General features: G+C 46.0%; 2 protein-coding genes across 7 annotated transcripts in view; one reads left to right on the top strand and one right to left on the bottom strand.

Moving 5' to 3' along the window:
- The window catches only part of GAS7 (growth arrest specific 7), a 251,832-nt gene extending 237,935 nt beyond the window's left edge, over window positions 1-13,897 (top strand). For all 6 annotated transcript variants that reach the window (XM_075579600.1, XM_075579599.1, XM_075579604.1 and 3 more), the window contains 3 exons: window positions 6,782-6,861; window positions 8,091-8,189; window positions 9,340-13,897. In XM_075579600.1, the coding sequence (XP_075435715.1) occupies window positions 6,782-6,861; window positions 8,091-8,189; window positions 9,340-9,453 (293 nt within the window). In that variant the 3' untranslated portion in view covers window positions 9,454-13,897. The remainder of the gene's footprint in view (window positions 1-6,781; window positions 6,862-8,090; window positions 8,190-9,339) is intronic.
- Window positions 13,898-20,578: 6,681 nt separating this feature from the next.
- Window positions 20,579-27,500, bottom strand: part of LOC142472530 (myosin heavy chain, skeletal muscle-like) — a 117,792-nt gene continuing 110,870 nt past the window's right edge. The window contains exons 16-20 of the mRNA XM_075579572.1: window positions 25,310-25,395; window positions 24,895-25,020; window positions 22,875-23,045; window positions 21,639-21,839; window positions 20,579-20,797 (exon numbers count right to left, since the gene is read on the bottom strand). Of these exons, the coding sequence (XP_075435687.1) occupies window positions 20,579-20,797; window positions 21,639-21,839; window positions 22,875-23,045; window positions 24,895-25,020; window positions 25,310-25,395 (803 nt within the window). The remainder of the gene's footprint in view (window positions 20,798-21,638; window positions 21,840-22,874; window positions 23,046-24,894; window positions 25,021-25,309; window positions 25,396-27,500) is intronic.

Raw genomic sequence — 27,500 nt, 5'->3', positions numbered from 1 at the left:
CTGTGTGTTTCTGCAGCGTTACTGTAAGTGCTAACGTGACGCCTATCCTGAGCACACACTGTATGTATCCTGTGTGTTTCTGCAGCGTTACTGTAACTGCTAACGTGACGCCTATCCTGAGCACACACTGTATGTATCCTGTGTGTTTCTGCAGCGTTACTGTAACTGCTAACGTGAGGCCTATCCTGAGCACATACTGTATGTATCCTGTGTGTTCCTGCAGCGTTACTGTAACTGCTAACGTGAGGCCTATCCTGAGCACATACTGTATGTATCCTGTGTGTTTCTGCAGCGTTACTGTAACTGCTAACGTGAGGCCTAACCTGAGCACATACTGTATGTATCCTGTGTGTTTCTGCAGCGTTACTGTAACTGCTAACGTGAGGCCTATCCTGAGCACATACTGTATGTATCCTGTGTGTTTCTGCAGCGTTACTGTAACTGCTAACGTGAGGCCTATCCTGAGCACATACTGTATGTATCCTGTGTGTTTCTGCAGCGTTACTGTAACTGCTAACGTGAGGCCTATCCTGAGCACATACTGTATGTATCCTGTGTGTTTCTGCAGCGTTACTGTAACTGCTAACGTGAGGCCTATCCTGAGCACATACTGTATGTATCCTGTGTGTTTCTGCAGCGTTACTGTAACTGCTAACGTGAGGCCTATCCTGAGCACATACTGTATGTATCCTGTGTGTTTCTGCAGCGTTACTGTAACTGCTAACGTGAGGCCTATCCTGAGCACATACTGTATGTATCCTGTGTGTTTCTGCAGCGTTACTGTAACTGCTAACGTGAGGCCTATCCTGAGCACATACTGTATGTATCCTGTGTGTTTCTGCAGCGTTACTGTAACTGCTAACGTGAGGCCTATCCTGAGCACATACTGTATGTATCCTGTGTGTTTCCGCAGCGTTACTGTAACTGCTAATGTGAGGCCTATCCTGAGCACATACTGTATGTATCCTGTGTGTTTCTGCAGCGTTACTGTAGCTGCTAACGTGAGGCCTATCCTGAGCACATACTGTATGTATCCTGTGTGTTTCTGCAGCGTTACTGTACACTGGCGACACACTTTATTCGAGCTCGGCTAGTCCCACGAATTCGGGTATACCCGGGTGTATTGAGGTTTGTGACTGTTTTCTGCCCGAGTGCATTGAGGTATTTTCCAGGCAGGGATTGAAGCATTTTATTCCCGCTGGCTGCAATACTGCACAGTATATATATATATACTGCATTACAATTCATGAATTTATGCCATCTGGTAGACACGCGAAGCATTGCAGCCTATTAAATCCTAATCATTATCATTTAACAGATCAGCCGCCCGTCAGCCAGGCATGAACCCAGGCTGGGAAGGCAAACGCAACGGGGCTTGTCAGAGGTGAGGAGCGGCGCATTCCAGGTATCTGCCAGGTACATACTGGGTATTTGCTCGAATAAAGTGTGTCGGTGCAGTAACTGCTAACGTGAGGCCTATCATTCTGTGTGTTTCCGCAGCGTTACTATAACTGCTAACGTGAGGCCTATCCTGAGCACATACTGTATGTATCCTGTGTGTTTCTGCAGCGTTACTGTAACTGCTAACGTGAGGCCTATCCTGAGCACACACTGTATGTATCCTGTGTGTTTCTGCAGCATTACTGTAGCTGCTAACGTGAGGCCTAACCTGAGCACATACTGTATGTATCCTGTGTGTTTCTGCAGCATTACTGTAGCTGCTAACGTGAGGCCTATCCTGAGCACATACTGTATCCTGTGTGTTTCTGCAGCGTTACTGTAACTGCTAACGGGAGGCCTATCCTGAGCACACACTGTATGTATCCTGTGTGTTTCTGCAGCGTTACTGTAACTGCTAATGTGAGGCCTATCCTGAGCACATACTGTATGTATCCTGTGTGTTTCTGCAGCGTTACTGTAACTGCTAACGTGAGGCCTATCCTGAGCACATACTGTATGTATCCTGTGTGTTCCTGCAGCGTTACTGTAACTACTAACGTGAGGCCTATCCTGAGCACATACTGTATCCTGTGTGTTTCTGCAGCGTTACTGTAACTGCTAACGTGAGGCCTATCCTGAGCACATACTGTATATATCCTGTGTGTTTCTGCAGCGTTACTGTAACTGCTAACGTGAGGCCTATCCTGAGCACATACTGTATGTATCCTGTGTTTCTGCAGCGTTACTGTAACTGCTAACGTGAGGCCTATCCTGAGCACATACTGTATGTATCCTGTGTGTTTCTGCAGCGTTACTGTAACTGCTAATGTGAGGCCTATCCTGAGCACATACTGTATGTATCCTGTGTGTTTCTGCAGCGTTACTGTAACTGCTAACGTGAGGCCTATCCTGAGCACATACTGTATGTATCCTGTGTGTTTCTGCAGCGTTACTGTAACTGCTAACGTGAGGCCTATCCTGAGCACATACTGTATGTATCCTGTGTGTTTCTGCAGCGTTACTGTAACTGCTAACGTGAGGCCTATCCTGAGCACATACTGTATGTATCCTGTGTGTTTCTGCAGCGTTACTGTAACTGCTAACGTGAGGCCTATCCTGAGCACATACTGTATGTATCCTGTGTGTTTCTGCAGCGTTACTGTAACTGCTAACGTGAGGCCTATCCTGAGCACATACTGTATGTATCCTGTGTGTTTCTGCAGCGTTACTGTAACTGCTAACGTGAGGCCTATCCTGAGCACATACTGTATGTATCCTGTGTGTTTCTGCAGCGTTACTGTAACTGCTAACGTGAGGCCTATCCTGAGCACATACTGTATGTATCCTGTGTGTTTCTGCAGCGTTACTGTAACTGCTAACGTGAGGCCTATCCTGAGCACATACTGTATGTATCCTGTGTGTTTCCGCAGCGTTACTGTAACTGCTAATGTGAGGCCTATCCTGAGCACATACTGTATGTATCCTGTGTGTTTCTGCAGCGTTACTGTAGCTGCTAACGTGAGGCCTATCCTGAGCACATACTGTATGTATCCTGTGTGTTTCTGCAGCGTTACTGTACACTGGCGACACACTTTATTCGAGCTCGGCTAGTCCCACGAATTCGGGTATACCCGGGTGTATTGAGGTTTGTGACTGTTTTCTGCCCGAGTGCATTGAGGTATTTTCCAGGCAGGGATTGAAGCATTTTATTCCCGCTGGCTGCAATACTGCACAGTATATATATATATACTGCATTACAATTCATGAATTTATGCCATCTGGTAGACACGCGAAGCATTGCAGCCTATTAAATCCTAATCATTATCATTTAACAGATCAGCCGCCCGTCAGCCAGGCATGAACCCAGGCTGGGAAGGCAAACGCAACGGGGCTTGTCAGAGGTGAGGAGCGGCGCATTCCAGGTATCTGCCAGGTACATACTGGGTATTTGCTCGAATAAAGTGTGTCGGTGCAGTAACTGCTAACGTGAGGCCTATCATTCTGTGTGTTTCCGCAGCGTTACTATAACTGCTAACGTGAGGCCTATCCTGAGCACATACTGTATGTATCCTGTGTGTTTCTGCAGCGTTACTGTAACTGCTAACGTGAGGCCTATCCTGAGCACACACTGTATGTATCCTGTGTGTTTCTGCAGCATTACTGTAGCTGCTAACGTGAGGCCTAACCTGAGCACATACTGTATGTATCCTGTGTGTTTCTGCAGCATTACTGTAGCTGCTAACGTGAGGCCTAACCTGAGCACATACTGTATGTATCCTGTGTGTTTCTGCAGCATTACTGTAACTGCTAACGTGAGGCCTATCCTGAGCACATACTGTATCCTGTGTGTTTCTGCAGCGTTACTGTAACTGCTAACGGGAGGCCTATCCTGAGCACACACTGTATGTATCCTGTGTGTTTCTGCAGCGTTACTGTAACTGCTAATGTGAGGCCTATCCTGAGCACATACTGTATGTATCCTGTGTGTTTCTGCAGCGTTACTGTAACTGCTAACGTGAGGCCTATCCTGAGCACATACTGTATGTATCCTGTGTGTTCCTGCAGCGTTACTGTAACTACTAACGTGAGGCCTATCCTGAGCACATACTGTATCCTGTGTGTTTCTGCAGCGTTACTGTAACTGCTAACGTGAGGCCTATCCTGAGCACATACTGTATATATCCTGTGTGTTTCTGCAGCGTTACTGTAACTGCTAACGTGAGGCCTATCCTGAGCACATACTGTATGTATCCTGTGTTTCTGCAGCGTTACTGTAACTGCTAACGTGAGGCCTATCCTGAGCACATACTGTATGTATCCTGTGTGTTTCTGCAGCGTTACTGTAACTGCTAATGTGAGGCCTATCCTGAGCACATACTGTATGTATCCTGTGTGTTTCTGCAGCGTTACTGTAACTGCTAACGTGAGGCCTATCCTGAGCACATACTGTATGTATCCTGTGTGTTTCTGCAGCGTTACTGTAACTGCTAACGTGAGGCCTATCCTGAGCACATACTGTATGTATCCTGTGTGTTTCTGCAGCGTTACTGTAACTGCTAACGTGAGGCCTATCCTGAGCACATACTGTATGTATCCTGTGTGTTTCTGCAGCGTTACTGTAACTGCTAACGTGAGGCCTATCCTGAGCACATACTGTATGTATCCTGTGTGTTTCTGCAGCGTTACTGTAACTGCTAACGTGAGGCCTAACCTGAGCACATACTGTATGTATCCTGTGTGTTTCTGCAGCGTTACTGTAACTGCTAACGTGAGGCCTATCCTGAGCACATACTGTATGTATCCTGTGTGTTTCTGCAGCGTTCCTGTAACTGCTAACGTGAGGCCTATCCTGAGCACACACTGTATGTATCCTGTGTGTTTCTGCAGCGTTACTGTAACTGCTAACGTGAGCCCTATCCTGAGCACATACTGTATGTATCCTGTGTGTTTCTGCAGCGTTACTGTAACTGCTAACGTGAGGCCTATCCTGAGCACATACTGTATGTATCCTGTGTGTTTCTGCAGCGTTACTGTAACTGCTAACGTGAGGCCTATCCTGAGCACATACTGTATGTATCCTGTGTGTTTCTGCAGCGTTACTGTAACTGCTAACGTGAGGCCTATCCTGAGCACATACTGTATGTATCCTGTGTGTTTCTGAAGCGTTACTGTAACTGCTAACGTGAGGCCTATCCTGAGCACATACTGTATGTATCCTGTGTGTTTCTGCAGCGTTACTGTAACTGCTAACGTGAGGCCTATCCTGAGCACATACTGTATGTATCCTGTGTGTTTCTGCAGCGTTACTGTAACTGCTAACGTGAGGCCTATCCTGAGCACATACTGTATGTATCCTGTGTGTTTCTGCAGCGTTACTGTAACTGCTAACGTGAGGCCTATCCTGAGCACATACTGTATGTATCCTGTGTGTTTCTGCAGCGTTACTGTAACTGCTAACGTGAGGCCTATCCTGAGCACATACTGTATGTATCCTGTGTGTTTCTGCAGCGTTACTGTAACTGCTAACGTGAGGCCTAACCTGAGCACATACTGTATGTATCCTGTGTGTTTCTGCAGCGTTACTGTAACTGCTAATGTGAGGCCTATCCTGAGCACATACTGTATGTATCCTGTGTGTTTCTGCAGCGTTACTGTAACTGCTAACGTGAGGCCTATCCTGAGCACACACTGTATGTATCCTGTGTGTTTCTGCAGCGTTACTGTAACTGCTAACGTGAGGCCTATCCTGAGCACATACTGTATGTATCCTGTGTTTCTGCAGCGTTACTGTAACTGCTAACGTGAGGCCTATCCTGAGCACATACTGTATGTATCCTGTGTGTTTCTGCAGCGTTACTGTAACTGCTAACGTGAGGCCTATCCTGAGCACATACTGTATGTATCCTGTGTGTTTCTGCAGCGTTACTGTAACTGCTAACGTGAGGCCTATCCTGAGCACATACTGTATGTATCCTGTGTGTTTCTGCAGCTTTACTGTAACTGCTAACGTGAGGCCTATCCTGAGCACATACTGTATGTATCCTGTGTGTTTCTGCAGCGTTACTGTAACTGCTAACGTGAGACCTATCCTGAGCACATACTGTATGTATCCTGTGTGTTTCTGCAGCGTTACTGTAACTGCTAATGTGAGGCCTATCCTGAGCACATACTGTATGTATCCTGTGTGTTTCTGCAGCGTTACTGTAACTGCTAACGTGAGGCCTATCCTGAGCACATACTGTATGTATCCTGTGTGTTTCTGCAGCGTTACTGTAACTGCTAACGTGAGGCCTATCCTGAGCACATACTGTATGTATCCTGTGTGTTTCTGCAGCGTTACTGTAACTGCTAACGTGAGGCCTATCCTGAGAACATACTGTATGTATCCTGTGTGTTTCTGCAGCATTACTGTAACTGCTAACGTGAGGCCTATCCTGAGCACATACTGTATGTATCCTGTATGTTTCTGCAGCGTTACTGTAACTGCTAACGTGAGGCCTATCCTGAACACATAATGTATGTATCCGGTGTGTTTCTGCAGCGTTACTGTAACTGCTAACGATGACACTGAGGTCTATAATTACTCAGCAGTGTTATTCTTCAAGAGAACTTCCAGTGTCAGAGGACGCCTTCAGCTCCATTCAAGGGAACAGGCTGGAAGATGTCTTATAGCTTAACACTGCTTAGAAAATAGGGCCCTCAATGGTAATGTCTTTATGAACTGTTTCTTTAGTAGTAATAAGATGCTACTATATAAATGCCTGACTGTGTATTAATGGAAGCAGCGCGACTGTTACAATGAGAGGAGCGCACTTTAATATGAACCGGTTTGACATTGCAGGGGACGATTTGATGCGCTGTGTAGACCTCTACAACCAAGCACAGTCCAAATGGTTTGAAGAAATGGTTACCACCACACTGGTATGTTTTCTGATGAATGACCTTCCCGCTTCCTGCGCAGATTTCAGTGGGCTCAGGGATGTTATATAGCACACAGCTGCGCAGTAAATATGGGCTACATGTCTAACCCAGGGGTGGCCAACTCCACTCCCAACAGGTCAGGTTTTCAGGATATCCGTGCTTCAGCACAGGTGGCTCAATCAGATCCCGAGGGCGCGTTGCTGCAGGACACACACAACGCGCCAGTGGCCACCCTTCTAAATGCATTAGCCGCTGGTGACAAAGGGGCGGAGCCAATGCGCTATTGCGCCGGCAGCAGCGATAACACCGGCGAAATCTGTGAATGATTTATTAGTGTCCGCTTTGGGCAAAAAAAGGCATTAATCACCGAGATGCAACCTCGTTAAAATGTTACTGTCATGATACTGCTTCTTTTAAGGGTGTTGCGTGGGAAAACATTGCAAACCCTGTAACACAGGACACGTCTGTAAGATAGGAAAGATCATATTAAAAGCAGGCCATTTATTTGTTATACCTTATGCTAATACAAACCGTTCCAAAAAGTGGCTTTATACATAAAATCCATCATTTGCGTGAAATAATTTTTGAAGCATCGCGTTAGGTTGAATACTTGGACTGAAGCAGGGGATCTCCAGAGCTGAACCCCTTTAATTTCTGCTCCGGGACCGCCTGCTTCCGGAGATAGACTTCCGTAGGGTCCCAGGAGCCACTCCGTTCATCTAGCAGGGTTCACATAATGGCGGAGTTTCAAAGCTCCCGTGACCTGTGGGGTAATAGGAAGTCATCTGGTTCGGCTTCCTATTGCCCCATGTGGCGCGGGACCTTTAAACCCGCTAGCTTGGCTGGAGCGGTTACTGTCACCCCCTACAGAGGTAAGTTTCTCCAGAAGCAGGGGGTCTCCTGAGCTGAAATCAATGGGTTCAGGTCCGGAGACCCCCTGCTTCAAGCCTGCGATAATATAAAAACGGTATGAATTGCTCCTTTAATACAGAGGGGCCATAGCTATCAGCCGTGGAAAAATTCGTCACCAATAATGACATTTTGCATGAAAACGCACGTTTCATAGCGATTGAGTTAAATCTCAACCTTGAGCCCTATTTGGCGAGTCGATGGGAGACCTTTCAAAAAACCGGTTTGATGCTGTCATTAACGCACCGTTAGCGTACAGTTAACATATCATTAACATATCATTTAATTACAGCTTGTCTGACTGTTTTGTGTTTCTACAGGAACTGGAGCGGCTGGAAGTGGAACGCGTGGAAATAATACGCCAGCACCTTTGCCAATATACACAATTGCGGCACGAAACCGATATGTTTAACCAAAGTGTACGTACAATTATGGCTTTTATTTATTTATTGAAGTTACGACTTCTCAACGTTATAAGCTTGGCTTAAAAATGATTGGTCTTATTAGATGTTTAAGGAGAATTTCATGCACACGGAGCTGAACCGCGTTCATTTCCGCACCTTTGGAGGTGCGTATCTTGGGGGGCAGAAGGGTTCCCCAGAGCTCTGGAGACCGCCTGCCTCCCACGTCGTACGTGGAACCACACCTTTTCATTGTGATTAGTGTAACACACAGAATCATTGATCTCATTGTCAGAGGAAACTCCACTTTAGTGTTTTACACAGATATTTACTTCCAGTTTCACGCAGGTAAATGTTGAATTTCATGGGGTTTAATTAGCAGTAGCCATTATACTAGAGCAGGACTGGCCAACTAAAGTCCTCAAGGACCACCAACAGGCCAGGTATTAAGAATATCCCTGCTTCAGCAAAAGGTGGCTCAATCAGTGGCTCAGTCTTCGACTGCACCACCTGTGCTGAATCAGGGATATCCCTAAAACCTGGCCTGTTGGTGGTCCATGGGGACTGGAGTTGGCCGCCACGGTACTAGTGTAACATTTCTGGTAGTCGTAGGTACTCGGAAAGCAGGGGGTCCCCGGACATCAAATCACCACGGTTCTGCTCCGGAGACCCCCTGCTCACGAGATATGCGCAGGGAGAAGCGGCTCTCTGTGCCGCTGGCCCTCCCACATCGCGGCAGATCCACGGGTAATAACTTTTGAGAGAGGCGGATATCACATCGCTGCTCCTCGCATTTAACTATTGCTGGTCTTCAGAGTCTTTCTGATACCGGGATAACTACACTGACAAAACTGGCGGCGTAATAGGCCCAGCGAGACGTTTTATAAAGGCTACTAGCATAGGCCCCACGGTCTGTAACATTCCTGTGTACCGCGCGCTATACTGTAATTGTGACGCGTTGTGTGTCCCATTGGGAGAAAAGCGCTATATGAAATAAAGTTATTATTATCTGCACAGGGCTCTTATTCTATATATTGTGAAGCTGGATTCCTGTGTGGGACAAGTGATCACCTCCAACCAAATAAAAGGAATTAAACCTCTCCAGCACAGGGACGCAGAATAAGGTTTGCATCAGTAAGGTGATGACATTGTTGATCTCTTTTTGCAGACGGTAGAGCCTGTGGATCAGCTGCTTCAGAAAGTCCATCCTGCTACAGACCGAGAACTGTGGGTAAAGGAACACAAAACCGGAGACATCCGACCAGTGGACATGGAGATATAGACTGATTCTGCCTCCTGTACTTGTGCACAGAGTTTCCAGATTGCTTTATTGGTTTGAGGGTTTCTTTATACAGCTGAGGCCTGGATATTGTAAATTTCTGTAACAAAAACAAGGTCGTTAAGTGCTACATCACCAAATCATTATTTTTCATAGGGACTGGGAATGTTTTCTTTGCTTTGGGGAATGTGAATCTGAAATGCCAAGTACGTCTGTTTACACACCCACGCGCACACACGCACACACGCACACACACAATGGCAGTGTCAAATAATGGCTGTGATAATGTCTGCTACAGCTGCACACACAGTATTAATTATATACACACACTTTAGAAGTATATATAATTATAGACACACACACGTATGAGAGTTTGTGCGTGTGTGCGTGTTTGGATTTAAATCCGCTCTTCCTGGATCTCACCCCGTTACCCCGCATTACACAGGCAGAATTTGGAAGCGGTGATTTCTTTGCCAGGTTCTCTCTGCCTTTGCAATGTCGCTCTGGGTTGGTCCTGGTGTCGGGGAAGTACCGACCAGTTTCTGCCGGCTGTGGGGCCCTCTGACAGGGAGAAGAGGGAACATCCCACAAAGAAGTCAAAACAGCCAAATGTTTGCAATACACGTGATTGCATGTGCTTAAAGAAGCCAGTTGCATTGTTCGGTGGAAAGGCCACTAACAGCTCTTGTCTTGACCACTGATTATTGTTAACTACATGTAGTTGTTGTGATCATAATTTATCACAAGATTCAGTACAGGCCAAGATTCACTAAACGGTGCAAAGCTTTATGACTCGTTTCAAAGTTCCATAGTAGATAACTCTCCTAGTACCCAAGTGTACTAATAGAAGGGACATGTTTAATGGGTAAAGTTAGTTTGTAAACATGGTGAGCAGAGACTTAGCTGAGCGGTTCCCTTCTCTCTGGGTAAACCGCTTTGTCTGATAACACTCTGTGTGCAGTAAGAGTTTGCACAGGCAAAGCCTTCCTCTCTCTCCTTCCGGTGCCTTTATTGGCTCTCTGACAAGGTAAGAGACGTGATAAACCTATTCCCATTCAGAGACCTTTAAAGAAAAGATGAATGTTGGAAGAAACAGTATCAGCCCAACCGTTGCTTTACACTTTGGTACGTATCAGGAAGCCAATTGGATTGTTACATTCTTTACAAAATGCCATTTTTTTGGTTGGCTGCCAGGGATTGCACCTTCAGCTCTCATTCGCTTAAGGCTTTGCACTATTTTATGGCTGGCCTATAGTGGGCAGCAGGATATCAAACCGTTAGAGAGGCTGTAACTTTCCTTCTGGTGACTGGAAATGTCCACGTCGTTAACTGCTCATTATCCATCTTCTCTGTTAAATGTGGGGGTGCTTCTAACCCTAGTGGAAATCCTATTGGCCCATATTTACTAAGGTGTGCTATTGCAAAAGGGTCATTAAAACCCCGGAAGACAAGTTATGAGCCGTTCTCTTGAATGTGATGTCTTATGGAATAAGAGAGCTTAATAATTACAGGCCATCATCTCTGCATAACTGAAATAAATATCACAATTATTGGCATAAAATATAAGCAGACATGTGCCAATAATATTGAATATGTACTAGAAATTGATTTGAGGCATGAGGGTGGGTGAGGAAGGGTGTGTGTGAGGGAAAGACTGAAAGAAATTCCATTTATGGATCAAACTGTGTGCATTGTCAATATGTACAGTATGTGTTAGAGTTTTATATACGTGTACCTGTATATAGCGGACTATGGGGCACATGCGGTAAGTGCAGCTACGGGTTATCGCACACGTTACATGTATCTGGCATACGCCTAACATCCACCAACCCTTGTCATACCAGCCGTGCGGCTGGATCAAACTCCATGCTATCTAACACCCTCAAACCTTAATAGATCCAGCGGTGTGGCTGGACCATACTCCATCCTACAATTAGCAGCCACTTTACCTTTTGTTTCATAATTGCCCCGTATTCCCTGTAAAGTGTAAGCTCTCTGGATCAGGGCGTCATTACCTCTGTGTATCTGTTTGCGCTTGTCTGTCCTTGCGTGTATGTAATTTAGGTTGTCACTCTGTACCCCCATTGTACCGGGTTACAGAACATGTTGGCGCTTTGCAAATAAAGGATAATAATAATTGCCATTAACTTGGATGGGGGTAACCCCGCAACGTGTACGATAACCCGTGCAGGCGCTTGATGTATGTGCCCCTTTGTATCAAGCTCAGTATTTCCGTGCAACTGATCCTAGGGACCCTGTTTAGTTGGCTGTAAAGTCGCCTTCCAGATACTGCAGTACGGATCGCCTCCATCCTCCAGTTAATTGCAACGCGGGGGGACCGCTTCCCAGTGCATAAAACAGCGTCCCAGGAGGCATCTTTCCCGGTATGAATGTATAATGCTGCATTGCCCCTTTTTCTACGGCCTGAATCAGGTTGTGACGTCTGGCTGGTTATGTAAAGCAATAGGAGGAGTCTGGGAGGAAATACTAGGTCCTAATATATTTGGACATATCAAACTCTAGGGGGGTTATTCCATCTGCTCCGACGAGGCCGGTCGCAGCGCGATCAATGGGAGTTTGCGATCGGCTGCGTATGGGATAACCCACTTTATTTGCTGTGGTCGCAAGCGACAAGAAGTTTGATGTGAATATTTATGTCATTTTGAGGAGCTTGATACACAGCCTGAAAATGTTGAATGACATTGTGCTTGTGTTCCTCCATTTAATTCTCTCTTTTGTATAGTGTAAAAGGTTAAATAAATTCCAGAGTATATAAATACTAATTTAACATTATAAACGCGATCATACTGGGACCTAAATGCTATGAGATTGTGCGTACGTATCGTGTTCACATTTTGTGTAGAATTTTATTGTGAAGTTTAAGGACATAGTTTTAAGATTTTCTGTGACTCGTTGGAAGGCGTATTGTTAATTGTTTAAACTCATTTGCGCTGGCAGTTACTAATCACGGTCCCCCAGCTGTAATCCTCGGGCAGGTACACTGCTCCGGCTGGTTTACCTGTATACTGTACCCTGCTGCTGCACTTTGCTCCAATTTTGCATTCGGAAGATAAACTATTCCCATTGTATAGCTTTATGGTGCCGACTGCTCCAGTACTGATTTATACTGTAGCAGGGGTGGCCAACTCCCGTTCTCAAGATCCCCCAACGGGTTACATTTTCAGGATATCCCTGCTTCAGCACAGGTGGCTCAATTAGTCCCTACTTCAGCACAGGTGGCATAATGCTGATTGATCCACCTGTGCTGAAGCAGGGATATCCTTAAAACCGGACGTTGAGAAGCCCTGTATTATAGTGACTGTCCCCCTGCTGAATTGTGTTAATTATTTCTCTTTGTGCTAACCTGGAAGCTGCCCCCCCTCTGCCCCCCTGCCCCTCTGCCCCCCTGCCTCACAGCTGGGACTCTCCTAGTATCGCTGCTTCAGGTGCACACAATCTCGTCTCCTCCGAGAGCCAATCAATGACGAGTGATGTGTGAACGTGTCCCTTAAAGAAACAGTAACATAGCACGTTGGAGCCCAGTTTACAAAATGAGCACTTCAACTGTATGTGAATATCTGCAAAATACTTAAAATTCGCCAATATTCACCCACCGTTTGTGCTAAATGTTTACAAAAGTTGGTGTCTGCCTTATCTTTAATTATCGCAGTTGGTGATTTCTGACGAAGATTCGCATCTTCACGATTTCTGCGCCACGACCTCGAATGTCCAACAAATTTGTGAACTTGCAACACAGTAATTGTCCAAGTACAACCTTTGAACCTTTCCCCATCTCTAGCTGACATTTGGTGTTACTCTTAATAAGGGACCCTCTTTTTTTTGTACTGGGACATTACCGGTGTAACCTGAAAAGCAAGTTTTACCCCGAGATTCCGCAGGTCCGTAGTGATTGGACCAGGGAGCGTCGGTGGGTAACAGGCATACATAGTCTTGGCACATTGTTGCTTAAGAAGAACTGTTGGGTCAGATCGCTAGCAATGTGTTCTAATGGTCTTATTACAGCATTTTACAAAGGCTTGTGTAGGACATTGTAACACAAACAAAGCCAGATGTACACATGTAACCCGTGTAGCTTTCCCTGCTGCCGGGAACGTGTCAGTGGCACCACCCGGTTTAAGAGAAGAATGCCCCCGGTGAATGCCACCTTCCCTGGAGCCGCCTGTAGGCAGGTGAGCCAGGCTACATATGTGTTGTTCAGCTTTCTTTTACTGGTGTATCAGAGCAAATGAACTTAACATCATGTGTTTAGAAAACAACTATATAAAAGATGTATTGTTTTGTTCGATACTTTTATTATAACAATTTGCCGCCTCGCTCGGATTTCTATTCCTAAACCAACCAGTATTCTACTTCTTCACCGTAAAAACATAACTCGCTAAAAAATCATGTGTATCTGTAAATAAATAAAATGCATTTTAACTGTCAACGTGTTTTGTCTCATGGAAAAGTCAGAATGACAAATGTCCTCACTGCTGTAAGGATAGATTTGGGGTGAGGTAAACACATGGATATACTGGGGTTATATATCAGGCTTACAGATATTATAATAATTTAGGGGGTTAGAGTCACATTAATTCAGTCATTTGAGATAAGTCACTGGGCCACATATATAAAGGGGAAAGACGGGTTATTTGAATGCACTGCACCATTTTCTGCACACAGTAAATTATACAAGGCTTATTAATCACACTTCTTATGATAAAGATTGTTAGATATCTAGAAAAATTAGTCATCTTTACTAATCTGTAACATGAAACAAGAAATATAAAGCGCAAGTAAAGAGTCATCTTTACACAGACGTGATAACGTACAGATAATTACACAGGTAATACACACACACACACACACACACACACACACACACACACACACACACACACACACACACACACACACACACACACGAACCAAGGGGGCAAACAGCTGCCATTCAAGCTCAATCTGGCTACCTACAACTCTCTCCAGGTAAGTAAACATAGATCGGATCAAAACACGAACGTTGGTTATTAATCACTCCATACACTTGTATTAGATGCTAAAAAGTTGAATTTATTAATCAGAGGAGTGCGGAGAAAAAGTGATGTTTCGGGTCACATGACCCTTCGTCAAGCTGATGGTTATTTTAAATGTTAAGCTTTTAGAAGAAACACAATTTATAATCGTTTTACATGCCACTAAGATAAAAGGCCTAATTATATAATATGTAAGATGAGATATGTAACAGCAAACTGGGGGGGCGCGGGATTTTTCTGGGGGGCGCGGGCAGTTGCGGAGACCACACGCTCCTAAATTAAATGCCGGGGGACCACACGAGGCCACTGCAACTCACTTACTGGGATTCAGCTGGCTTCTGGTCACGTCGCCATGACAACGCGGCATCACATGACGCAGCGGGGTCATGTGACATGACACGTAGTAATGGCAACGCTGGATCACGTGACGTCACGTGGCCCTAAGCATCATTTGACGCCAGGTCACTGGGGAGAGGGGCTCGAGCTCTGGAACTGGCACAGAGGGGGGGGGGGGCGCAGCAAAAAACCTTTGCTCGCCCCTGCCCTATTCAATCAAATGAGCTAACATAGGTAACAATGTATCAGCTTCCCTTCACATGAATAACGTTCATTCAGCATCCCCTGTGCATCACTGAGCCTCTCACTGTATTCATTGGCGGAGGGCTGGGCCCTATATATTCTATATGCGTCTGTTATCCAGGGGGGCGCAAACTTTTTTCCCCGTGCCCCCCTACCGGCGGTCCCATCACCCCCACTTACCCGCGCTCCGACGTCATGACATCACAACGTGACGCCGCGTTGCCATGGCGACGCAGGGAGGAAGCCGCCGGAGCCACGGTAAGTTAGGTTCACAGAGGCCCTGCAGCTCCCCCGGGACTTAATTTAAGTGCCTTTGGGAAGCGCGCGGGGCCTCTGTAAACTCCGCGACCCCCCCGTCGGCAATCTCGCGCCCCCCAGTTTGCGCACCGCTGTGTTATCACATCCGCTTCCATTACACCGAATAGAAACTATAAAGTGTTTTATAACCTAACTAGCTGAGAGACCCGGCGTTGCCCGGGATGTAACCAGGAGCTTACACTTCTTTATGTATTTATAATCCTCAGAAGACGTCACCATATAAATACAATTACACAAACACTACATATACACACACTGCTGTCACCAAACTTTCTGGGGTACAAGCGTAACACCCCCCCTCCCAGCTCAGGGAGTCAGCCAGGACCCTGATCAGAACGAGTCCTGCACCCCAATAATCCTTTGGCCCGGCCTGATAATATTAACGTGGAAGAAATACTTTTCTAATAGGATTCTTTTTCTGCAAGGAAAAAGCTTAAATCGGATTATCATAAGGCTGTGCTGTTTGTACATAGATTTTTTTAAATTTCAAGAACAAATGGCATTATTTCCAGTTTTTGCATTCCATGTCGCTTCGTAAAGCGCAAACATTTAACCAGAACCAATCCTCCTTTCCATTCATACTTCAGTGATAAACCTCCTAGCAGATCCTCCCCTCTCAGTAACGGCAGCTTCCAAATTATCCGTTTATAAGTCCCAGTTCCCAGAATGCACTGGGTGTGCCCCTATTTTATTCCTGTATTTGCTCTTCTGTCTGTACATGTATTCTTTATTTTCTGTTTTTGGATGTGGTGCTGTTGAATAAATGGCGATTGCTGATTTAACCTACTCGCGCCTATCCCATCCCCTGGACTTGGTATTTAAATCGGTTGCCTCTAATATTAATAGAACAAAAAAAAAAACAATTTCTAAATAATGCCATTTTAGAGTGATTTTAATTACATATATCTAAAGCAAATCAGGTGAATAGTCTGTGGACACACATTGGTGTATAAAATGTGAATATATAAAGGCAAATGCATTACAAGGTAAAATTACAAAAATAAATATGGTGCAATATAAGTTGGTAAACATATTTCTTATTTGTCAGAACAATATTGAAACATTTCATTCAATTTAAAATGATTGGCATCTAAAATACAATTTGGTTTAGAAAATGTTCTTTATCTACTGTACCAAATAAAAGGGTGTATGGGGGTCTTTTACTGGATGCTATAAAGAATTTTCCCATTGTTTTATTAAAGTTGGAAGTTGCAGTATTTTTAAAGATTTTTTATATTTTTTTAAATAACTGGCGGTAAAAAGTAGAGACACCCCGCTTTACATTGTTAATATAGATCCGCGGTTCCCAACAGGGGGTTCTGTGAACCCCTAGAAGTCTGTGAGGTGTTTCCCCCAAAAATATGTAATGGAGGATCCCAGGCAGTATAAGCGGGTCCCTGAGCCCGTGTACTTAGTAAGACCCCAACAGAACAAAGGTCCAGGAGTCAACCAAGCATGATATGGGGTACCGTTCCCGATCTGGCGATAACTGCCATTCAAATCCATGGCAATGACCACTAAAGCAGATGCAATACCCCGCATCGGATTTAATGGCTCCCGGCGAAAATCATAAACATTGTTACTCAAGCTTTTCTTGACGTAAAAATATACAATTCTCAATGCATTCATATGTAGGGACGTGACGCACGCCATACAAAGAATAAGAAAGCGTGCGCCAAATACTTTTAGGGGAGAAGTAGATTGGACACAATGCACTCTTGATCAGTTTAAATCCTTTATACTGAAGCCTCCATTAAAGAAAAAGGCTTGTGAGGCAGAACCTCTGCACCCGATGTATCATCGCACTGCGAGTAATGGCAGCTTGTGGTTAAATAAATCTGGTGCAATTCTTTTGCGCAGACTTTGCCGCGGGCACTTTTAGTAAATAACCCCCAGTATATGTTAAACTCTTTTTGCCCCGATACATTTGCCCCTTGGTGCCCTTATTTTGCCCCACAATTGCTCTCCTTTGGTAATAGGCGCAGACCCCAGGACACGGAAACAAACGTAGAAAACGCGAGCTGCACAGATGTGACTATTTATAAGACAGCGATCTGCAAAACTGCGGCGATGTCGCAGAAAGCCGCCTATTGCGATCGATGTATTTATTTATCATTCTGATGCGGTTTCTTGCACCATTGTTTGCACTAGTTTTGCAGCCTTCATATAAAGCCACCCTCAGTATAAAGAGAAAAATAACATTTTTGTGATGTAAAAAAAAGAAAACAAACAAATAAACATCAGTGTAAGTAAATGGTTAGAATCGGCCGTCTCTCTGCACACGACATTCGTCATGTGTTATTCAGCCGCAAATTTCTTCAAAGAATTCAAGTACGTTGGAATTAAAGATGTTGTGTCTTCCTGATTCCTTATTTTTTCCCCACGACCTTCTGATCCTGCAGAGCTGGGAGATCGGGCGAGGGGCGTGAATGGAGAACTGTGTCCCTGTGAGTAGAAATTCACATGAGTTGCTTTGCAAATTAATGGGTCAAACCAACAAAGCCCATAAACTGTTCTCTCCAAAATGTCAACAGTCACCACTCCGACCTGTAATCCCTCCACCTTCAGACAAAGCAGGGTGGGGGGGCGTGTTGGTCCTTCCTTCCATGTAGTAACAGGAGGGAGCGGGAGTAGGGGTATGATGCCTTTTATTAGAGCAACAAGTAGTTGTTGCAAGCTTTCGAACCTCTCGGGAACCTACATTGGGTAACCCTGACCCTGTGCATGGAAAGCTTGTAACAGACCAATTACTTGTGGGTCCAATAAAAGGTTCCATACCCCCTACTCCCTCTCCCTCCTGTGTTACTATAACCACAAATATAAAAATATGTAATAGGACAACGCCTCACCTGTCGGTTACTATTAGGGCACATCCTCTGGCGAGATTTACTGCGGTTTCGATCGAAATTGCTACAGAGTTTGAAAAATTCGGAATGATAATAAATCTAACTTTTGACACCAAAAAAGTTTATCGAAATGGGCCTCTTTGTTCAAATTTTGCTACTTGGGAACTTTTGCATCAGTGAACTTTTTGCCGAACGAAAATGGGGTAACGTCGTAAAGTTAGCACGTTATTATATTACATGTTATCACTCCAGTATGGTGGGTTCGAGGCGTGTGGTGTATGCAATGCAAATAAATCAACATTTCACTATAGCATTCTGCACGTGTTGAATGTCTTACTTTAATTACTATGGAAACCTAAAATATAAAAATATTCTGTATCATTATACAACAAATAAATCGTAATTTTAAATAGGGATACAATTCTCCATTTACTGAGCCCTTGCCATTTTTGGATGTGTTAATTTTAACTGGTAATACTGCCACCTAAAACTGTTCACGCATGCAGCAGTAATGCCAAAGTTATTTCCTGAATTAATGCTAAGAGGTAAAACATGAAATGGACTATTTTAGTGTCATTTGAACCACAAACCAAACATTAATTTACCAATTATGTTTGAACCCATTAGATACTTGGGTGAAAAGTTCCTGGAAAAATATTTGTATATAATAAACATACCTCTTGATATGATTTTTACAGAATAATTTGGACCGTTTATCCTCGCAATCTGTATTAATTGCGTGAATTTTCTTTGTTCTTGTGTCATTTATCAAACACATCAAAACCCATCCTAATATTTGCATTAGCATGTTTATATTTGCTCAAGGAAGCCAATCACATTAATTGGTTTACAAAATATTCTTTTGAGAGCCAAGTGGGAGTGTCACTTCAGTAATCGAAACTTCTCCCGTCCAATTTAATATATTTGTGCTGAAAACTTTGCCGATCTATTGCTGAGTTTTTTCACCAAATCAGACCTGTTTTTTTAAAATAACCAATCAGTTTGCCAGCACATGTGAGTATACTGTGAGTAGTATTAGGTTGCTCATCAAATATGCCCAGAACGGGGTATTACTGGAGGATGTCAGAAGATGTTTGGAGCTCCTCGGATAGTTATTTCCAAAATCCGTTTCTGTATCTCAAATAATTTCACTTGACTTCACGTGCTCTGGCATGTTTGAGAGTTACATAGTAAATGAGGTTGAAAAAAGACATACGTCCATCAAGTTCAACCGATGCTAAATTTAGATGACGGATACTTTATCCTACATCCGTACTTACAGTATATTGAGCCAAAGGAAGCAAACCCCCGGGAGACGTCGCCGCGATGTATACACGTGTGCCCGACCCGACAAGCCAGGTCTTACCGCTCTGACAACTGCATGTTTAAATCTTCTGCGTGGGACTCCTACACTGCCTCGACAGGCTCCTCTGATGCCTGATCCCCCATAGGACATTTAAAGACCGCGCATTGGAGCGGCCTATCTGGCAGTGTAGGGGTCCCACGCGGAACATTTAAACATGCAGTTCTCGAGGTGGGCGGTCGGCACATCCAGTTGTTGGAACTGGCTTGGCAGACAACATGCCCTGTGGCAAGGTGTCCTGGCGGTGTTTTGGTCACAGCCAAACGTCCCATTCTGTGCCAGGTGCCTTATTTACTTTCATTTTATCAAGCTGCCTACACTGGCGACACACTTTATTCGAGCTCGGCTAGTCCCACGAATTCGGGTATACCCGGGTGTATTGAGGTTTGTGACTGTTTTCTGCCCGAGTGCATTGAGTTATTTTCCAAGCAGGGATTGAAGCATTTTATTCCCGCTGTCTGCAATACTGCACAGTATATATATATATACTGCATTACAATTCATGAATTTATGCCATCTGGTAGACACGCGAAGCATTGCAGCCTATTAAATCCTAATCATTATCATTTAACAGATCAGCCTCCCGTCAGCCAGGCATGAACCCAGGCTGGGAAGGCAAACGCAACGGGGCTTGTCAGAGGTGAGGAGTGGCGCATTCCAGGTATCTGCCAGGTACATACTGGGTATTTGCTCGAATAAAGTGTGTCGGTGCAGTATGAACCAATTAAGAGTAATAAATCCAGTAAACCTAAATAAATATGGATAATGCTTTGCTTTTGTGCATAATAAATGAGCTTTTCAGCCTTAGTTTGTTCTCTGGTCATTTGACATCCCCTAATTTGTCTCGTCAGCACTTTAAGTGCGAGTCCCACACAGCGGGGAAAGAAAGAGCTCAAACCACTCAGTGTGACTGTTTTCCTCAGAAACATTCAATGAATAGCGCTTCTATATGAAGGTAATATTTTCCCATGGACCTGTGATATCCCTGGCTAACAGTCTGTGCCAAACCCGTAACCCTCGGCTGCCGAGCGACGTATATATTCCATGCCGGTCCTAGTTACCGAAGAGAAGCCTTTTCCAAAGCTGGACCGGTTTTTCGTTCTAATCTTAGTGAGCACGGCCTCTGCTATGTCCGCCCTCTCCTCCGCATCATCTAGTTCATTTACAGTCTTCCTGTATTTGGCAAGGTTCACATTTGCTTGTTCCTCCTATAATGGAAACGTAACATTCAAATACATCAGTATTGTGTAGAAATACATGAAAAGATTGCCATAGTACTGACACAGGTAAGACCCTCATGCATTGTTATGGAGCCGTCCCAGCTAGGATCAATGGAAGAATGGGGAAAAAACTATTAAACGAAAATATAATTCAATTCTTTTTTAATGTTTTGAAAATGCACCCGGAATTGTAGAAAGATATTACTGCTCTTCCGGTAACTCCACCTTATTCCAGACTTTCAAACAGGATTTCAAATGCATTCAAGTCTCAGATTTAATCGTTAGTCATCTAGTTTTAACAAGTAACTTAATATCACTCATTTTATTTGGTGAGACAGCACTTTTAATACCCGTTAAGGTGATCGGACTTCAGGTGCACTAAGACTTAGCACCATTTAGTTAATCTAGGATTTATGATAAAACAGTTTGCAGCCTATTAAAGTTAATGCACCGTGGGGTCTTTAAGAGCAGCACTGCTTAGCTAATACAGCCCTTTATTTTATTCTACAAATGGGGGGAAAGTCAGTGTATTTCTTTACTACAGTGGGGCTCAAAGTTCATCCCCCCAGTGCTCCTAAAAAGGCCAGATTTGCAGGACTATATATAGGACTGTGCCTAAGCACAGCGTCCTAGTGATAATTAGGGCTGGGCCAAATGGTTACGTATGTGTTAGTGAGATCCTAAAACCTGGTTATATGGCCGCCCTCGGGGTCTGGGAGCACCCCGCTGCTCTACTATATATGTGTACTACGAGTAAGTAAAAATGTGCACAAGGACAAGTGTCACTAATCTGTAACATCCCAAACATGACCCCCTGCCCTGTACACACCACTTCTTCCACCTGTCTCTTATACGCCTTTAATTTGCTTTGCAGGCGTTCGATAAGCTCCTGCGTCCGCTGCTGGTTCTTCTGATCCTCCTCCGCCTGGAACACCACCTCCTTCAAACGCCGCTCATTTTTCCTTAAAGTTTTGGTGGTTTCTGCGTGTTTTTTTTGTTCGGAATCCAGTTCTAGCTCCAGCTCCTTTATCTGGAAGGAACAGAACCCCAATTACTGGAACTCTACTGCGTGATGACTATTTAACGAATGATAGTAACACAGGGTTTCTACGCTTTGATATAGCGCCAGGCGAGGCGTGAAATGCATCAGCGTACTAACCCTCTTTTGTATTTTGCTCTGTGCAAATAAAGTAAGATTTAGCATGTGCATGCACTCCAGCCCTGGATTGTTTCATTGTGCGGTGCCCCACCATGCTATTTTCCTGCTGTCATCTCGTCCACAGCCCATACTGTGCATGAATATATTTTGTTATTAAATGTTGGTAATCTCCACTTTAGTTTCATGGTATCGATTTTTGTATTTAAATGTGTATTTTTCATTTCACTGACCTCTTTTGAATTCTTTTTCAGGCTGGTTCCCCACGAATCGGAGAGACAGATACATCAGGCAACATTCAATAAAGCAACTATATAAATGTAATAATGTATCTTGTACAAACACCAAGGTTAGGGAGCTGAAAGTTCTATAACTTCATTCTATTAATACAGTCCATGTGATGGGGAAGGGTGGTCCCTGACAGAAATCTATTAAGGAGACAATTAGTTGGGGCAACTCATGACGTCTCCATTATGCGCTGACTTGCAGGTAACTTTACGGTGGCCAACTTTGAATAAAGCAAATGCCCTCATCTAAAGTTTATATTCTTTGGAACTGGGGGATCTGGGTAAGACCCCTGCAGTCCTCATCCACTTGGAACCACTAGGTCTAAGGGATCACCAAAGAGGGAGGTGTGGTTGTAACCCTTTCAGTACCAGGGGGTGGCTTCCACCACCGCGGCTCTGGATCACTTGACCGTCATTCTGACCGATCACATGATCACTTCTGGGGTCAGGAAGGGGGGACGCCACTGTCCAGTGTTGTCCGATCAATGCTCCACAGGAGAGCTGATCATAGCCAACCCCTAAAAAACAACCAGAGGCCATGATGTGCTGCGTACGTTATACGGGCCTGACGTACACTGTATGTCAAGAGGGCACTGAAGGGGTTAAACCAAAAATAACTTACCCTTCCCTCCAGTTTCTGAACCAGCTTCTTCCCGTCTTTTAACATCATCTGTTCAGCTTCTTCCATCCCGCTAGTCAGCTCTCGGATTCGGTTTTCCAAACCTTTCTTTATTTTCTGTAAGTGGTGCGTGTGATCTTGTGCATGATGTAATTCTTCTGCTAATCTCGAAGCCTGTGTGTAATAAGGAGGACACTGTTACTGTACTAAGGAAGCCTGCGTGTAATAAGGAGGACACTGTTACTGTACTAAGGAAGCCTGTGTGTAATAAGGAGGACACTGTTACTGTACTAAGGAAGCCTGCGTGTAATAAGGAGGACACTGTTACTGTACTAAGGAAGCCTGTGTGTAATAAGGAGGACACTGTTACTGTACTAAGGAAGCCTGTGTGTAATAAGGAGGACACTGTTACTGTACTAAGGAAGCCTGTGTGTAATAAGGAGGACACTGTTACTGTACTAAGGAAGCCTGTGTGTAATAAGGAGGACACTGTTACTGTACTAAGGAAGCCTGCGTGTAATAAGGAGGACACTGTTACTGTACTAAGGAAACCTGCGTGTAATAAGGAGGACACTGTTACTGTACTAAGGAAACCTGCGTGTAATAAGGAGGACACTGTTACTGTACTAAGGAAACCTGCGTGTAATAAGGAGGACACTGTTACTGTACTAAGGAAACCTGCGTGTAATAAGGAGGACACTGTTACTGTACTAACACGCTCGCGAGTCCCATTCTGTACATGATATTGCGTTATAGTTCCCGCCTCCTATGTGCACGTTTCAGGTATTTGGATTTAATTAGAGTGCAGATTTTTAACAGATCCAGGGGAACTGCCCAATCCGCGGCGAATTCAAATGCGAAGAAAAGATTTGGCCGTCGCTACTAACGGGTTAGTTAGTTAGTTAGTTAGTTAAACACATCTTTCCACTTCCTAAATACAGGTATACATTGATCGACCTGCACATTTACAACAAAACACTAGATGGCAGCAATAGGCCTTTCATTTCATATTGTCTCTGAAATAGAACGTGCTGCTGTGAAAGTGCAATCCCATGTCGCCAGCCAAAGAGCAACCCGTAGAAATTGGCTTCCTTAAAGAAATCTAACTACATAAAAGACAAGATTTGGCTGATTTCATTTCCTTGGAAATTAATGATGACACATTGCTTTTCTTAGGGACCTTTGAATAGAAAGTGTTAATCAATCAGAGAGGCAATAAAGATTGGAGCGGGCTCTGAATGAGACCCAGCAACTCGGCCTTAACCCTTTGGTTCTACGACGGTGCGTGTCTGCCCCACCGGAGACGGTTAGAGTTACTACATCTGTACCAGATTACTTTCCCATGCCATCCTTGGATATGGCGGCCTGGCACGGTGTGTGGAGCTGCTGCTTTGGACTTCTGATTTAATCCAATGCTAGCGGTGATGAGATGAAGGCTTAGTTAGTAATTAGCGCAGTTGGGTCTTTCAGCATTCATCATTTCTCTGACATCATGGGAGGGAGGAGCATTAACATATGATCACTCGCACACAAAGGGTTAAGGACCTTGAGTTGAATTGAATTTGTGGTTTGAAAATGATCTAAATCAGTGGTAGCCAACTCCCGTCCTCAAGGGCCACCAACAGGCCACGTATTAAGGATATCACGGCTTGAGCATGGGTGGCTCAATCAGTGACTGCACCACCTGTGCTGAAGCCGTGATCTCCTGTAAACGTGACATTATGGTGGCCCTTGAGGACGGGAGTTGGCGCCCTCCCCCCCGCTCTAAAGCACCAAACCTTATTATGAGCTGATGTCAGACATTATTATGATTTGAAAGAGAACTGGTTTTGCGAGCAGTGGAACTCGCAATGTAATCATCTCTCCGGGTTTCGTGTCCCATAGTTGCAGGAACGGATTCTTGGCAACGTTCCACTTAAATCCGTGACCATTCCTCGTTACCTTCAAACAATTACCAGACATTCATTACATTTTCTGAGTCCAGAAAAGGCTTTGGAACCTGAAGAAGATCTAGTTGGCTTACCTCTGCTGCTGCTTTTCTAACTTTGTCATCAGAACTATGAAATTCATTTAAGAAGTCCTCATTCTCAGATATCATCTGTTGGAGGTCTGCTTCTAATTTCTTTTTTATTGCAGCCAAGGACTGGAGCTGTTAAGCAATATTTCAGAAGTACATTACAACTCGCAATTCAATGAAGTCTTTTTTCAAGTTAATGCAATGAAACGTTCGGGGCCCTTCTAACGTACAGAGTTACGGTCACCGGAGTCGCAACTGAAAGCTTAAAGCCGCAGCTCCGGGGAAATTGCCACCGTGCTCGAGCTACGGGGGTCTATGCTTCCGGATTGGACCCACTGAAGCGATAATCCTCTGGCAGTAGGGTGGTCGTGGTCCCACGGCTTGCCCTGGTGCCAAAAACCATGTCTTGCTACATCTGTACCTGGTAGGTCAGGGGCACTAATGACGTGCCAGGTAAGTCCTGGGCAAGTGCTCGTTTCCTAGGGGTAATCCAAAGGAGCGGCCAGCCTGCGTGAAAGGGAAGTGCAGCTCCCACCACTTCGAGTAAGTAAGGACCAGCCAGGTCACATGACCACCCCAAGAGCGATCACATGAGGCGGAAGGGTCGGGTTTGGTTAAAAGAAGCCACGTTTTATAGGGTTTCTCCTTAGAAAGTCACAAAGCGTTAATAAGAGTTTTCCCTGAAGAAATCAACTTTTTGTAAAACATAGTGATGCACAATTGTCTTCACGTGTCCGCCGAGAAATGTTTAGTGAATTTCTTTTATTACATTTATAATTTACTAGCTGAGAGACCCGGCGTTGCCCGGGATGTAATGTTCCCGTTCCTCTCTCTCTCCTCCCCCCTCTCTCTGTTTGTCCCCCATTCACATCAATCCAGTCCCCCCCCTCCCTCCCTCCCTCCTTTACAGCTTCATGTAGCGTGTGTGCGTCAGTCACTGTGTGTTTGCGCGCGCGTCAGTGAGTCTGAGGCAGAAACACAAACACACACAGACTGACTGACGCACACACAGTCAGTGTGTGCCTCAGTCAGTGTGTGCGTGCGTGTGTGCGTCAGTCAGGGTTTGTGTGCGCGTCAGTCAGTGTGTGCGTGCGGCAGTCAGTCAGTGTGTGCGCGTGCGGCAGTCAGTGTGTGTGTGTGGGGGTGTGTGTGCGCGTGCGGCAGTCAGTGTGCGCGCGTCAGTCGGTGTGTGTGTCAGTCGGTGTGTGTGTCAGTCGGTGTGTGTGTCAGTCGGTGTGTGTGTGTCAGTCAGTGTGTGTGTCAGTCAGTGTGTGTGTCAGTCAGTGTGTGTGTGTCATCAGTGTGTGTGCGCGCGTCAGTGTGTCAGTAAGTTGTGTGTGTCAGTCAGTGTGTGGGAGGTGATGTGAGTGGAGTGCCGGGGAGGGGAGCGCCGGGGAGGGGAGCGCCGGGGAGGGGAGCACCAGGGAGGGGAGTCATGGGAGGGGAGGCGTCAAAGGCGGGGAGGCGTCAAAGGCAGGGGGGGGCGTCAAAGGCAGGGGGGGGGGGGCGTCAAAGGCAGGGGCGTCAAAGGCAGGGGGGGGGCATCAAAGGCAGGGGGGGGCGTCAAAGGCAGGGGGGGGGGCGTCAAAGGCAGGGGGGGGGCGTCAAAGGCAGGGGGGGGGCGTCAAAGGCAGGGGGGGGCGTCAAAGGCAGGGGGGGGGCGTCAAAGGCAGGGGGGGGGCGTCAAAGGCAGGGGGGGGGGGCGTCAAAGGCGGGGGGGGGCGTCAAAGGCAGGGGGGGGGGCGTCAAAGGCAGGGGGGGGGGGCATCAAAGGCAGGGGGGGGGGCGTCAAAGGCAGGGGGGGGGCGTCAAAGGCAGGGGGGGGCGTCAAAGGCAGGGGGGGGGCGTCAAAGGCATGGATTCCTCCCCTTGCATTTCCTCACCTAGCAGCATTAAGTCCCTGCCGCCCTCCTCCTGCTCCTCGGGGATGTTGAGCCGTAGAGAGCGTGCTCTGGGAGGTAGGTGGGGAGGAGGGGGGGTGGTGGGGAGGAGGGGGGGTGGTGGGGAGGAGGGGGGGTGAGGGGGGGAGAGGTAGGGGGGGGAGAGGTGGGGAGAAGTGGGGGGGGGGAGAAGTGGGGGGGGGGGAGAAGTGGGGGGGGGAGAAGTAGGGGGGCGACACACGCGACACCTACCTGTAGTTCCGGGCGCCGCCATCTTCTCACTGGGCGCCGCGAGGGAGGAAGGGGGTCCTTCCGGGCGCCGCCATCTGTTCCAGTTGGAGCGGCGGCGGAGAGGGAGAGAGGTGAGTTGTAGCGGCGAGGGGGAGAGAGACCTGGCGTTGCCCGTGAGTAAAATTTCCCGCTCCCTTCTCTCTCCCTCTTTCTCCGTGTTCCCCAGAGGGGAGGGACGAACAGTGGACAGGAGGGTGTGGGGACGGACAGTGGACAGGAGGGTGTGGGGACGGACAGTGGACAGGAGGTGGGGGACGGACAGTGGACAGGATGGGGGGACAGTGGACAGGAGGGACGGACAGTGGACAGGAGGGGGGGGACAGGAGGGGGGGGCAGGAGGGGGGGGACAGGAGGGGGGGGACAGGAGGGGGGGCAGTGGACAGGAGGGGGGGCAGTAGACAGGAGAGGGGGAGGGGGGGGGGGTGGACAGGAGGGGGCAGT

The sequence above is a fragment of the Ascaphus truei genome, chromosome 22 (genome assembly GCF_040206685.1).
Source record: "Ascaphus truei isolate aAscTru1 chromosome 22, aAscTru1.hap1, whole genome shotgun sequence".
Classification (NCBI taxonomy): Eukaryota; Metazoa; Chordata; class Amphibia; order Anura; family Ascaphidae; genus Ascaphus; species Ascaphus truei.
The sequence above is the reverse complement of the archived record's forward strand: the minus strand, read 5'-3'. Positions and strand labels throughout refer to the sequence as shown.